This window comes from Pseudophryne corroboree, chromosome 10 (assembly GCF_028390025.1).
Source record: "Pseudophryne corroboree isolate aPseCor3 chromosome 10, aPseCor3.hap2, whole genome shotgun sequence".
Taxonomy (NCBI): domain Eukaryota; kingdom Metazoa; phylum Chordata; class Amphibia; order Anura; family Myobatrachidae; genus Pseudophryne; species Pseudophryne corroboree.
The window spans coordinates 16110249-16125059 of record NC_086453.1 but is presented as its reverse complement, the minus strand read 5'-3'; the positions used below and the strand labels follow the sequence as shown (position 1 = coordinate 16125059).

Here is a 14811-nt window from a genome sequence, read left to right as displayed (position 1 = left end):
GGGTTAGGCTGCGGGGGTGGGAGGGTTAGGCTGCAGGGAGGAGTTAGGGTTATACACCCCTGGGGATGGTTAGGGTTAGGCTGCGGGGGTGGGAGGGTTAGGCTGCGGGGAGGAGTTAGGGTTATGCTGCAGAGGGGGGGTTGTTAGGCTTAGGCTGCAGGGTGGAAGGGTTAGGTTTAGACTGCGGGAGGAGGCACCCCCGGAGAGGGTTAGGCTGTGGGAAGGGGGGGTTAGGTTTAGGCATCACAGGGGAGGGTTAGGGTTAGGCTGCGGAGGTGGGAGGGTTAGGCTGTAGGGGGGGGGGGGGGGGAGTTATGGTTAGGCACCCCCGGGGAGGGTTAGGGTTAGGCTACGGGGGTGGGAGGGTTAGGCTGCTAGGAGGAGGCGCTATGGTTAGCCACCCCCGGGAAGGGTTATGGTTAGGCTGCGGGTGGAGGGAGGGTTAGGTTGCGGGGAGGAGGAGTTAGGGTTAGGCACCACCTGGGGAGGGTTAGGCTGTGTGTGTGTGTGTGTGTGTGTGTGTGTGTGTGTGTGTGTGTGTGTGTGTGTGTGTGTGGAGGGGGGGGGGGGGTAACTTTAGGCACCACAGGGGAGGGTTAGGGGGCCATTTGGGAAAGGTAAGTATACATACCCTGCCCCTGTCGGGATTCTCGAACCCAATCTGTCTGCACAGCTGCCAGTAGTGTCCCCAGTATCCCCCCCCCCCTTCCTCTGCGTGACGCCATGCCAGGACGCACTGCCTCCCTGCTAATCCGCTGATGAGATTATGGGGCTGATTCCGAGTTGGGAATACCGCAAAACAAGCAAGTGACAGACCACGCACCCACTCTGTGTATCGCATGCACCTTAGGGGTTGTCAGGAATTGTTGCACTTGTGCAGTTTCAAAAAAACACTCAACTACGTCGGCATTGCGTGTGGATTGCGTGCTTGTCAGAATCAGCCACAATATTTTCCAACTAAAAGGATTTATCATACAAATAATTCCCACTGACAGACACCTCAGACTGGCCTCACAAAGCAAGGACCCCTGTGAGTCAGGTCACTGGCATCGGTATATTGTGGGTCATTCCGAATTGGTCGCTGACTGCCGTTTTTCGCAGTGCAGCAATCAGGTCTCTACTGCGCATGCGTATGCACCGCAATGCACATGTACCTCGTATGGGTACAAAGCGGATCGGTGCTGGGCGATGGATTTAACAAAGAATCCAATCGCACAGCCGATCGCAAGGAGATTGACAGGAAAAGGGCATTTGTGGGTGTCAACTGGCCATTTTCTGGGAGTGTTTGGAAAAACGTAGGCGTGTCCAGGCGTTTGCAGGGCGGGTGTCTGACGTCAATTCCGGCACCAAAAAGACTGAAGTGATCGCAGCGGCTGAGCAAGTCCAGAGCTACTCAGAAACGACAGAAACCGTTTTTGTACCGCTCGGCTGCACATGCGATCGCATGCTTGAAAAGCAAAAATACACTCCCCCGTGGGTGGCGGCTATGCGTTTGCGCGGCTGCAAAAAGTAGCTAGCGAGCGATCAACTCGGAATGACCCCCATTGTACTGCAGCTTCCTCACCAGCACTCTCATAGCGGATCTCATGAAAGCGGAGGCCGCGCTCCGCTCGCTGTGATTAAAGGACGCCGTGTCCCTGACGCCGGGGGATTCTCATCAAAGCTCAGATTCTCTTGATCTGGAATTAGCTGACACACAACGCCCTGGTAACATGCACGGGACTTATCCGGACATCATGGAGCAGATATCCAGTGAGATCCCTAAGGAGTGGCCGTGTAGCTGTGCAAAGGGCGGGTGTTTTATTTATTTCACTTCCGTAACAAATCGTTGCAAACAGGGTTGTTTCCAAAAGCATGTCAATTGTTCCGCTGCGGTATATGTGTGCGCTATATAAATAACCGATAATAAATGCGTTTAAGGAACAATATCTACCAAACCCTTTTCAGCAAATGGAAAAAATATTTAAGACAATGCGCAGTTTAACCACACATGCAGCTAGAAAACTGTGTATAAGGTATACACCCAAAGGGGGTCATTTCGAGTTGATCGTAGCTGTGCTACGATCATTCACACTGACATACGGGGGGACGCCCAGCACAGGGCTAGTCCGCCCCGCATGTCAGTGCCGGCACCCCACAGAAGTGCAAAGGCATCGCACAGTGTCGATGCCTTTGCACTTCAAGAGTAGCTCCCGACCAGCGCAGCTTTAGCGTCGCTCCCCGGCCGCAGCGGCTGTGTGTGACGTCACGCAGCCGCCGCGGCCCGCCCTTCCCAACGGTCCGGCCACACTTGCGTTTGCCGGACTGCGCCGCCGTTCAGCCCCCTCCCGCCCAGCGCCAGCCTTTGTCTTTGACGGATCTATACTATACAGTATATTACATTTCTCCAACAAACGGAAACAAAAGGAAGAGTTACCTATAGAACGATCCTGCAATACAATCAGGCTACATCATCGGCTGTGTGTGCCCCTGACCATTAGCCTATATATGGCACTGTGCGGCATACAACTACATAATGTACTTACCTCATTGTAGCTCTGGCTAGACGGAAACAGAGACTTGAACGTTGAACCGAAGCCAATGATATTGAAGAGTGACGTTGGCATGAGACTTTTCAGAATGACCAACATGGCATCCTGCGGGCAGAAGCGAACAGAGATATATATGAAATTGCAATGTGTCAGAAAGATATCCCTCTAAAATCAACATGCCGTATATACAGTGGCGGCGGACATTTTGTGATGTACCCGGGAACATGTATAGCGTAATCAATAATGGATGCAGTCCAGCAGAATGTCTGTCTCCATAGTTAGCAGGGGATAGGTCCCTCATACTGTATATGACATTACGGGTGTCATAGAGTTTCTTCACCACACAGGTAACTCCTCACAGTCCTGGCTAAGAGCGGAGAAGTGAGCCAGTGGAGAAGTTGCCCATGGCAACCAATCAGGTGCTCCGTATAATCTCATAGTATGCAAATTATAAATGTTACGTCAATGCTGATTGGTTGCCATGGGCAACTTCTCCACTGACTCACTTCTCCACTCTTATCACTGCTTCATACATTTACCCCTCAGTACTCCATCATAACCGCGACGCAGATACGAGGAACATCGACTCTGAGTGCCTCCATGGTAGCGCAGAATGATCACGGAAGCCGTGACGCTGGTGCCATGTTTTATGCATATGAGATCGCAGTTGCGCACTGAGACACACCCTGAAAATGGTCACGACACGCCTGTTTTTGCAGCCCCTCCCTGTTACCTCCCCCAAATGGACTCTTCCCCTCAAACACTATGCGACTGGTTCCTAACTGCGAGCGGCATCGCAAAGGGGCTCTTTTGCGCTCACCTCGCTGCCGGCATTTCGGCGGTCGGGATCCCGGCACTGGTATGATGGGTGCCGGGATCCCGACAGCCGGCCAAATGTAGTACACCCCCTTGGTGGGTGTGCAGTGTGGCCGCAATGCATGCGCAGTCTACCAAAAATCGCTCCGTTGTGAAACCATCAAAGTTACAACCGCATCAGAACCATGTACAGAGTATCCTCCATCTACCCAACTTCTCACTCCGCTGTATTTATCATGGAGCATACCTATCATCCATACGTCTCACAACACGCCCTATGCCTCATGCCTCACCCACTAGACATCTTCACTACACCCCACAGCATGCCCTATGCCTCACACCAACCACACTCTACACCAAACATCTTCCCTACACTACACCCTATGCCTCACACCAACCACACTCTACACCAGACACCCCATGCCTCACACCAACCACACTCTACACCAAACATCTCCACTACACTACACCCCACAGCATGCCCTATGCCTCACACCAACCACACTCTACACCAAACATCTCCACTACACTACACTACACCCCACAGCACGCCCTATGCCTCACACTAACCACACTCTACACCAAACATCTTCCCTACACTACACCCCACAGCACGCCCTATGCCTCACACTAACCACACTCTACACCAAACATCTCCACTACACTACACCCCACAGCATGCCCTATGCCTCACACTAACCACACTCTACACCAAACATCTCCACTACACCCACAGCACGCCCTATGCCTCACACCAACCACACTCTACACCAAACATCTTCCCTACACTACACCCCACAGCACGCCCTATGCCTCACACTAACCACACTCTACACCAAACATCTCCACTACACTACACCCCACAGCATGCCCTATGCCTCACACTAACCACACTCTACACCAAACATCTCCACTACACTACACCCCACAGCACGCCCTATGCCTCACACTAACCACACTCTACACCAAACATCTCCACTACACCCACAGCACGCCCTATGCCTCACACCAACCACACTCTACACCAAACATCTTCCCTACACTACACCCTATGCCTCACACCAACCACACTCTACACCAAACATCTTCACTACACTACACCCCACAGCACGCCCTATGCCTCACACTAACGACACTCTACCCCAAACATCTCCACTACACTACACCCCACAGCACGCCCTATGCCTCACACCAACCACACTCTACACCAAACATCTCCACTACACTACACCCCACAGCACACCCTATGCCTCACACTAACCACACTCTACACCAAACATCTTCCCTACACTACACCCCACAGCACGCCCTATGCCTCACACTAACCACACTCTACACCAAACATCTCCACTACACTACACCCCACAGTATGCCCTATGCCTCACACTAACCACACTCTACACAAAACATCTCCACTACACTACACCCCACAGCACGCCTTATGCCTCACACTAACCACACTCTACACCAAACATCTCCACTACACTACACCCCACAGGATGCCCTATGCCTCACACTAACCACACTCTACACCAAACATCTCCACTACACTACACCCCACAGCACGCCCTATGCCTCACACTAACCACACTCTACACCAAACATCTCCACTACACCCCACAGCACGCCCTATGCCTCACACCAACCACACTCTACACCAAACATATTCCCTACACTACACCCTATGCCTCACACCAACCACACTCTACATCAGAAACCCCATGCCTCACACCTACCACACTCTACACCAAACATCTTCACTACACTACACCCCACAGCACGCCCTATGCCTCACACTAACCACACTCTACACCAAACATCTCCACTACACTACACCCCACAGGATGCCCTATGCCTCACACTAACCACACTCTACACCAAACATCTCCACTACACCCCACAGCACGCCCTATGCCTCACACCAACCACACTCTACACCAAACATCTTCCCTACACTACACCCTATGCCTCACACCAACCACACTCTACACCAAACATCTTCACTACACTACACCCCACAGCACGCCCTATGCCTCACACTAACGACACTCTACACCAAACATCTCCACTACACTACACCCCACAGCACGCCCTATGCCTCACACCAACCACACTCTACACCAAACATCTCCACTACACTACACCCCACAGCACGCCCTATGCCTCACACTAACCACACTCTACACCAAACATCTTCCCTACACTACACCCCACAGCACGCCCTATGCCTCACACTAACCACACTCTACACCAAACATCTCCACTACACTACACCCCACAGCATGCCCTATGCCTCACACTAACCACACTCTACACGAAACATCTCCACTACACTACACCCCACAGCACGCCTTATGCCTCACACTAACCACACTCTACACCAAACATCTCCACTACACCCCACAGCACGCCCTATGCCTCACACCAACCACACTCTACACCAAACATCTTCCCTACACTACACCCTATGCCTCACACCAACCACACTCTACATCAGAAACCCCATGCCTCACACCTACCACACGCTACACCAAACATCTTCACTACACTACACCCCACAGCACGCCCTATGCCTCACACTAACCACACTCTACACCAAACATCTCCACTACACTACACCCCACAGGATGCCCTATGCCTCACACTAACCACACTCTACACCAAACATCTCCACTACACCCCACAGCACGCCCTATGCCTCACACCAACCACACTCTACACCAAACATCTTCCCTACACTACACCCTATGCCTCACACCAACCACACTCTACACCAAACATCTTCACTACACTACACCCCACAGCACGCCCTATGCCTCACACTAACCACACTCTACACCAAACATCTCCATTACACTACACCCCACAGCACGCCCTATGCCTCACACCAACCACACTCTACACCAAACATCTTCACTACACTACACCCCACAGCACGCCCTATGCCTCACACTAACCACACTCTACACCAAACATCTCCACTACACTACACCCCACAGCACGCCCTATGCCTCATCCACTAAACATCTTGATTACACCCCACAGCATGCCCTATGCCTCACACTAACCACACTCTACACCAAACATCTTTACTACACCCCACAGCACGCCCTATGCCTCACACCAACCGCACTCTACACCAAACATCTTCACTACACCCCACAGCACGCCCTATACCTCATCCACTAGACATCTTCACTACACCCCACAGCACGCCCTATGCCTCACACTAACCACACAATACACCAAACATCTTCACTACACCCCACAGCACGCCCTATGCTTCACACCAACCACACTATACACCAAACATCTTCACTACACCCCACAGCACGCCCTATACCTCACACTAACCACACTCTACACCAAACATCTCCACTACACTACACCTCACAGCACGCTCTATGCCTCATCCACTAGACATCTTGACTACACCCCACAGCATGCCCTATGCCTCACACTAACCACACTCTACACCAAACATCTTCACTACACCCCACAGCACGCCCTATGCCTCACACCAACCACACTCTACACCAAACATCTTCACTACACCCCACATCACGCCCTATACCTCACACCAACCACACTCTACACCAAACATCTTCACTACACCCCACAGCACGCCCTATGCCTCACACCAACCACACTCTACACCAAACATCTTCACTACACTACACCCCACAGCACGCCCTATACCTCATCCACTAGACATCTTCACTACACCCCACAGCACGCCCTATGCCTCACACTAACCACACAATACACCAAACATCTTCACTACACCCCACAGCACGCCCTATGCCTCACACCAACCACACTCTACACCAAACATCTTCACTACACCCCACAGCACACCCTATACCTCACACCAACCACACTCTACACCAAACATCTTCACTACACCCCACAGCACGCCCTATGCCTCACACCAACCACACTCTACACCAAACATCTTGACTACACTACACCCCACAGCACGCCCTATACCTCATCCACTAGACATCTTCACTACACCCCACAGCACGCCCTATGCCTCACACTAACCACACAATACACCAAACATCTTCACTACACCCCACAGCACGCCCTATGCCTCACACCAACCACACTCTACACCAAACATCTTCACTGCACCCCACAGCACGCCCTATGCCTCACACTAACCACACTCTACACCAAACATCTCCACTACACTACACCCCGCAGCAAGCCCTATGCCTCATCCACTAGACATCTTGACTACACCCCACAGCATGCCCTATGCCTCACACTAACCACACTCTACACCAAACATCTCCACTACACTACAGCCCACAGCACGCCCTATGCCTCATCCACTAGACATCTTGAGTACACCCCACAGCACGCCCTATGCCACACACTAACCACACTCTACACCAAACATCTTCACTACACCCCACAGCACGCCCTATGCCTCACACCAACCACATTCTATACCAAACATCTTCATTACACCCCACAGCACGCCCTATGCCTCACACCAACCACATTCTACACCAAACATCTTCATTACACCCCACAGCATGCCCTATGCCTCACACCAACCACACTCTACACCAAACATCTTCACTACACTACACCCCACAGCACGCCCTATACCTCACACCAGCCACACTCTACACCAAACATCTTCACTACACTACACCCCACAGCACGCCCTATACCTCATCCACTAGACATCTTCACTACACCCCACAGCACGCCCTATGCCTCACGCTAACCACACTCTACACCAAATAACTTCACTACACCCCACAGCACGCCCTATGCCTCACACCAACCACACTCCACACCAAACATCTTCAATACACCCCACAGCACGCCCTATGCCTCACACCAACCACACTCTACACCCTATGCCACCTTCACTGCACTCCATATGCTTTACCCCACCAGTCACCTTCACTACGCTCCATGGCTGAAGCTATTAACCAATCAGAGCGCAGCATTCTCAACAAGGGGTAGGCTAGGCTGAGGGGGGGGGGGGGGGAGTTTGTCAGGCAGTACATGGCTGTCCACATGATCATTGGTTGATGGCTGGAGCTATCCACCAATCAGAGTGCTGGCAGCCAGTCACTGTATGGAAGCATTTGGAGAGAGCACGCAGGACGGCAGGAGGGGTGCGTTATGATTTTTAGATAGAATTTTTATTTATAATTGTTTCCCGTGAATGGGTGTGTAGGGCCACAGTGCATTGCTTTGTCCAGGGCCTACACTGCTGGTAAGACGGCCCTGCCGGTGACAAAGCATCAGCGTTTCCTTATAAATTCTCTTCCCTTTTTGTCAAACCCAATTTCCTAATTGCTTCCATCCTGCCTGTGCTGGGGATGGAAGCGGCTCAACGTTATCCGTAATTATATGCAAATATATCAAAGTACGAGGGATTGGAAATTCTCTCTCACCAAAGCAATTAAAGAGCAGATTTAATACAAAAAGAAATAATTAATCGCTGTAGAAAAAAAAAACGTATTCGCCTTAATATCAGACACGCACCCGCCCGCATCATGTTCTAAACGAATCAAATACATACAGTAAGTGTATATAACATGCTGGCAGTGATACGAATACCGGTGTGGCGGGGAAAGGGTTAACCGTCTCTCTCCCTACAGGGGAGTCTGGGTTCTGTTACAGCAGGGACCTAACCTCCTATTTCCTCATTAATCTGATTTCCCCCCACCCTGGCAGCTCCAGCAGACGCTGCAGCCTCAATAACCGGTTATGTGCGACTTCACTGGGTGCTAATTATATTTTACACTTTGAAAATAATTATACAGTTAGTTATTGCATGTAAAATACAGGATAGGAACGCGTCTCTGGGTGTAGACGGGGATGTGTGGGCTGGAGATGTTTTCCTCTGGGCGGTGATGGGAGTGCGGTGTTCCTTTCTGTCTGTCTGTTCTGTCATATTCACTCATCTTCAGGTGCCCCAAGCTCCCACTGGTCACCAGCCAATGGGGAGCTGTGTGGTGCGTCAGGCTTCAGAGGAGGATACAAATTCAATGTTCTATCTACTGCGCATGCGTCTCAGTCACACTAAGACCCAGCGGTGCCGGAATTAGCGTGTCTTCTATGTTCCCCTGCGCACTAAGACCCAACGGTGCCGGAATTAGCGTGTCTTCTATGTTCCCCTGCGCACTAAGACCCAACGGTGCAGGAATTAGCGTGTCTTCTATGTTCCACTGCGCACTAAGGCCCTCATTCCGAGTTGTTCGCTCGCTAGCTGCTTTTAGCAGAATTGCACATGCTAGGCCGCCGCCTACTGGGAGTGAATCTTAGCTTAGCAGAATTGCGAACGAAAGATTAGCAGAATTGCGATTAGAAATTTCTGTGCAGTTTCTGAGTAGCTCGAGACTTACTCTTCCAGTGCGATCAGTTCAGTCAGTTTTGTTCCTGGTTTGACGTCACAAACACACCCAGCGTTCGCCCAGACACTCTCCCGTTCCTCCAGACACTCCCGCGTTTTTCCCAGAAACGCCTGCGTTTTTTCGCACACACCCATAAAACGGCCAGTTTCCGCCCAGAAACACCCACTTCCTGTCAATCACACTCCGATCACCAGAACGAAGAAATTTCTTCATAAAGCCGTGAGTAAAATAACTAACTTATTGGCAAATTTACTTGGCGCAGACGCACTGCGAACATTGCGCATGCGCATTAGCGACTAATCGCTCCGTTGCGAGAAAAAAATAACGAGCGAACAACTCGGAATGAGGGCCTAAGGGGGTAATTCTGAGTTGATCGCAGCAGCAAATTTGTTAGCAGTTGGGCAAAACCATGTGCACTGCAGGGGGGGCGATATAACATGTGCAGACAGAGTTAGATTTGGGTGGGGTGTGTTCAAACTGAAATCTAAATTGCAGTGTAAAAATAAAGCAGCCAGTATTTACCCTGCACAGAAACAATATAACCCACCCAAATCTAACTCTCTCTGCACATGTTAAATCTGCCCCACCTGCACTGCACATGGTTTTGCCCAACTGCTAAAAAATTTCCTGCTGCGATCAACTTGGAATTACCCCCTAAGACCCAGCGGTACCGGAATTAGCGTGTCTTCTATGTACAACTGCGCACTAAGGCCCAGCGGTGCCGGAATTAGAGCGTCTTCTATGTTCCACTGCGCACTAAGACCCAGCGGTGCAAGAATTAGCGTGTCTTCTATGTTCCACTGCGCACTAAGACCCAGCGGTGCAAGAATTAGCGTGTCTTCTATGTTCCGCTGCGCACTAAGACCCAGCGGTGCAAGAATTAGCGCGTCTTCTATGTTCCACTGTGCACTAAGACCCAACGGTGCCGGAATTAGCGTGGCTTCTATGTTCCACTGCGCACTAAGACCCAACGGTGCCGGAATTAGCGTGTTTTCTATGTTCCACTGCGCGCTAAGTCCCAGCGGTGCCGGAATTAGCGCGTCTTCTATGCTCCACTGCGCACTAAAACCCAGTGGCAAAAGGATTGGATCCCACCACTGAATCAGGCCCTATGTCTATTGCTTACTCTCTGTCTTTTCTCGCTCTCTCTCTCTCACTCTGTCTTGCGCTCTGCATCTCCCCACATTTCTCCCTTTCTTTTGCTCACTCACTCTCCTCGCTCACTTTCTGCATCTCCCACAATTCTCAAACTACCTCTCTCACTCTCTGCATGCCCATGCTTTTATCTCTCTCATTCACCCCCCTTGCTCTCTCTTTCTGCATCCCCCCTTTCTCTCTCTCTCTCTGTATCCCTAGCCTTTCTCTCTCTCTCACTCCCCCTTTCTCTCTCTCTCTCACTCCCCCTTTCTCTCTATCACACTCCCCCCTTTCTCTCTCTCTCCCTTCCTCTCTACATCCCCGCCTTTCTTTCTCACTCACTCCCCCACTCTCTCTCTCTCTGCATGCCCATGCTTTTATCTCTCTCATTCACCCCCCTTGCTCTCTCTTTCTGCATCCCCCCTTTCTCTCTCTCCCTCTCTCTCTGCATTCCCCGACTTTCTCTTTCTCTCACTCCCCCTTTCTCTCTCTCTTAATCCCTCTCTACATCCCCACCTTTCTTTCTCACTCCCTCCCCCTTCCTCTCTCTCTATGCATCCCCCGCCTTTCTCTCTCTCTCACTCCCCCCTCCCCTGTTTCTCTAACACTCTACATCCTCTGCCTTTCTCTCTCTCCCTCTTTCTCACTCCCTACCCTTCTCTCTCACTCCCTCTCTATATCCCCCCTGCCTTTGTCTCTCACTCCCTCCCGCTCTCTCTGCATCCCCCACCTTTGTATCTCTTCCTCTCTATCTCTCTCCTTCCCCCTCTCTCTCTCTTTCTCTGCATCCCCCCACTTTTCTATCTCTTCCTCTCTATCTCTCTCTCCCTCCCCCTCTCTCTCACTCCATATCTGCATCCCCGCCTTTCTCCCACTCCCTCCCTCTCTCCCGTCTCTCACTCTACATCCCCACGTCTTTCTCTCTCACATCCCCCCCCCTCTCTCTCTCTCTCTCTCTCTCTCTCTCTGCATCACTCTCCTTTTTCTCTCTGTCTCTCTCACTCCCTACCACTCCCCTTCTCTCTCTCACTCTTTGCATCCCCCTGCCTTTCTCTGTCTGTATTTCTCCCACACTCCCTCCCCTTACCCCCCTGCTCTCTCTTTCTGCATCCCCCTTTCTCTCTCTCTCTCTCTCTCTCTCTCTGCATCCCCGCCTTTCTCTCTCTCCCCCTTTCTCTCTCTCACTCCTCCTTTCTCTCACTCCCCCCTTTCTCTCTCTCACGCTCCCCCCTCCCCGTCTCTCTAACACTCTATATCTCCCTGCCTTTCTCTCTCTCTCCCTCTTTCTCGCTCCCTACCCTTCTCTCTCACTCCCTCTCTATATCCCCCCTGCCTTTGTCTCTCCATCCCCCACCTTTGTATCTCTTCCTCTCTCTCTCTCTCTCTCACTCCCCTCTCTCTCACTCCATATCTGCATCCCCACCTTTCTCCCACTCGCTCCCTCTCTCCCGTCTCTCTCTACATCCCCACGTCTTTCTCTCTCACCCCCCCTCTCTCTCTCTCTCTGCATCACTCTCCTTTTTCTCTGTCTCTCTCACTCCCTACCACTCCCCTTCTCTCTCTCACTCTTTGCATCCCCCTGCCTTTCTCTGTCTGTATTTCTCCCACACTCCCTCCCCTTACCCCCCTGCTCTCTCTTTCTGCATCCCCCCTTTCTCTCTCTCTCTCTCTCTCTCTCTCTGCATCCCCGCCTTTCTCTCTCTCTCCCCCTTTCTCTCTCTCTCACTCCTCCTTCTCTCTCACTCCCCCCTTTCTCTCTCTCACACTCCCCCCTCCCCGTCTCTCTAACACTCTACATCTCCCTGCCTTTCTCTCTCTCTCCCTCTTTCTCGCTCCCTACCCTTCTCTCTCACTCCCTCTCTATATCCCCCCCTGCCTTTGTCTCTCCATCCCCACCTTTGTATCTCTTCCTCTCTCTCTCTCTCTCTCTCTCTCTCACACTCACTCACTCCCCGTCTCTCACTCCATATCTGCATCGCCACCTTTCTCCCACTCCCTCTCTCCTGTCTCTCTCACTCGACATCCCCACGTCTTTCTCTCTCATACCACCCCCACTCTCTCTCTCTCTGCATCACTCTCCTTTTTCTCTCTATGTCTCTCTCACTCCCTACCCTTCTCTTGCTCACTCTTTGCATCCCCCTGCCTTTCTCTGTCTGTATTTCTCCCACACTCCCTCTCCTTCCCCCCTTTCTCTCACTCTCTGCATCCCCCCCCCCCCCGGGCCCCACCTTTCTCTCACTCTCTGCATCCCCCCCCCCGGGCCCCACCTTTCTCTCTCTCTCTCTCTTCCTATGTATGTATTTCTCTCTTTCACTCCCTCCCCCACCCCCTCTCTCACTCTCTGCATCCCCCGTCTGTCTCCACCACCCCCCTCCCCATCCCCCTCAAACTTTGTCTTCTTAAAAGTAAGATGAAGGAGGCATCCAACGGATGGTTATCTGTGAGGGTACAAGAATGACCTGCACAGGAATGCAGGGTATCCGGATTCCAGGTCGACACCAATTGGTTGACACACCTTAGGTCGAAACCTGAAATAGGTCGACACAAACAAGGTCAGCGTGGAAAAAGATCGACAGGAGTTTTTCACATTTTTTTTCTTAATTTTTTTAACTTTTTCATACTTTACGATCCACGTGAACTACAATTGGGAACGGTAACGAGCCATGTGAGGGGACACGGTGCACTAATTGGGGTTCCCGGTCACATTATGGAGAAAACGACACCCAAAAAACATAAAAAACTCACGTCGACCTTTTTCCATGTCCGCCTTGTTCATGTCCACCTTTTGTCCGGGTCGACCTATTTCAGGTGCCGACCTAAGGTGTGTCCACCATTTGGTGTTGACCTAAGTGGTTTCGACCTAATTGGTGTCAACCCTGAGTCCCAGACCCGGAACGCAGCCACTTCATAGGAAGACCTGGGGCGGTTACAATGCGTGATCTCAGTCAGGCACCTACAAATCCTACAGAGCTATAAATACATTTCTACAGCTGAAGTTATCCCAAAGTGTCAGAGTAGCACGCATTGGGGGTCATTCCGAATTGTTCGCTCGCTAGCAGTTTTTAGCAGCCGTGCAAACGCTATGCCGCCTCCCACTGGGAGTGTATCTTAGCTTAGCAGAAGTGCGAACAAAAGGATCGCAGAGCGGCTTCAAAGTTTTTTTGTGTAGTGTCAGAGCAGCTTCAGACCTACTCAGCGCTTGCGATCACTTCAGACCATTCAGTTCCTGTTTTGACGTCACAAACCCGCCCTGCGTTCGCCCAGCCACGCCTGCGTTTTTCCTGGCACGCCTGCATTTTTCCGAACACTCCCTGAAAACGGTCAGTTTACACCCAGAAACGCCCACTTCATGTCAATCACTCTGCGGCCAGCAGTGCGACTGAAATGCATCGCTACACCTTGTGTGAAACTACATCGCTCGTTGTGCCCGTACATCGCGCGTGCGCATTGCGCCGCATACGCATGCGCAGAACTACCATTTTTTAGCCTGATCGCTGCGCTGCGAACAAATGCAGCTAGCGATCAACTTGGAATGACCCCCATGGTCCCTGCTTTCTCCTCTTTCTCCCGCTCTGTTTCTACCTTTAACCTCAGCTCCTGAATCAGTACCCCATGATTCTGGATTTGACCTCGGCTTGACTCTTCATTCCCGGCTTTCAGGTCCCACTGTACACCTGAAACCAGGTCTATGTGTCAGAGCGCCACTACCTGCAGTGAAGCCCCAACATCGTCCCAGGTGAATATGTGGTTCCGTTAGACTCTGACAGGTCAGCGCTAACCTTAATTGCGAATAGTGAACTGAATACTCCTCTGAATTGAGAGAAACATCTTCTCTGTCTCATATCTCTGCTCCGTCTCTCTCTCTTATGGTGGTGTGGTGACGTGTTACATTACACTGAGGGGTCTATTTACTAAGTCTTGGATGGCGATAAAGTCGC

The 14811-nt window shown here is 51.5% G+C and overlaps 1 protein-coding gene across 1 annotated transcript in view; it reads right to left on the bottom strand.

The window, feature by feature from the left end:
- Positions 1-14811, bottom strand: part of VWA5B1 (von Willebrand factor A domain containing 5B1) — a 261917-nt gene that overhangs the window by 130500 nt on the left and 116606 nt on the right. The window contains exon 9 of the mRNA XM_063942155.1: positions 2526-2636. Within this exon, the coding sequence (XP_063798225.1) occupies positions 2526-2636 (111 nt within the window). The remainder of the gene's footprint in view (positions 1-2525; positions 2637-14811) is intronic.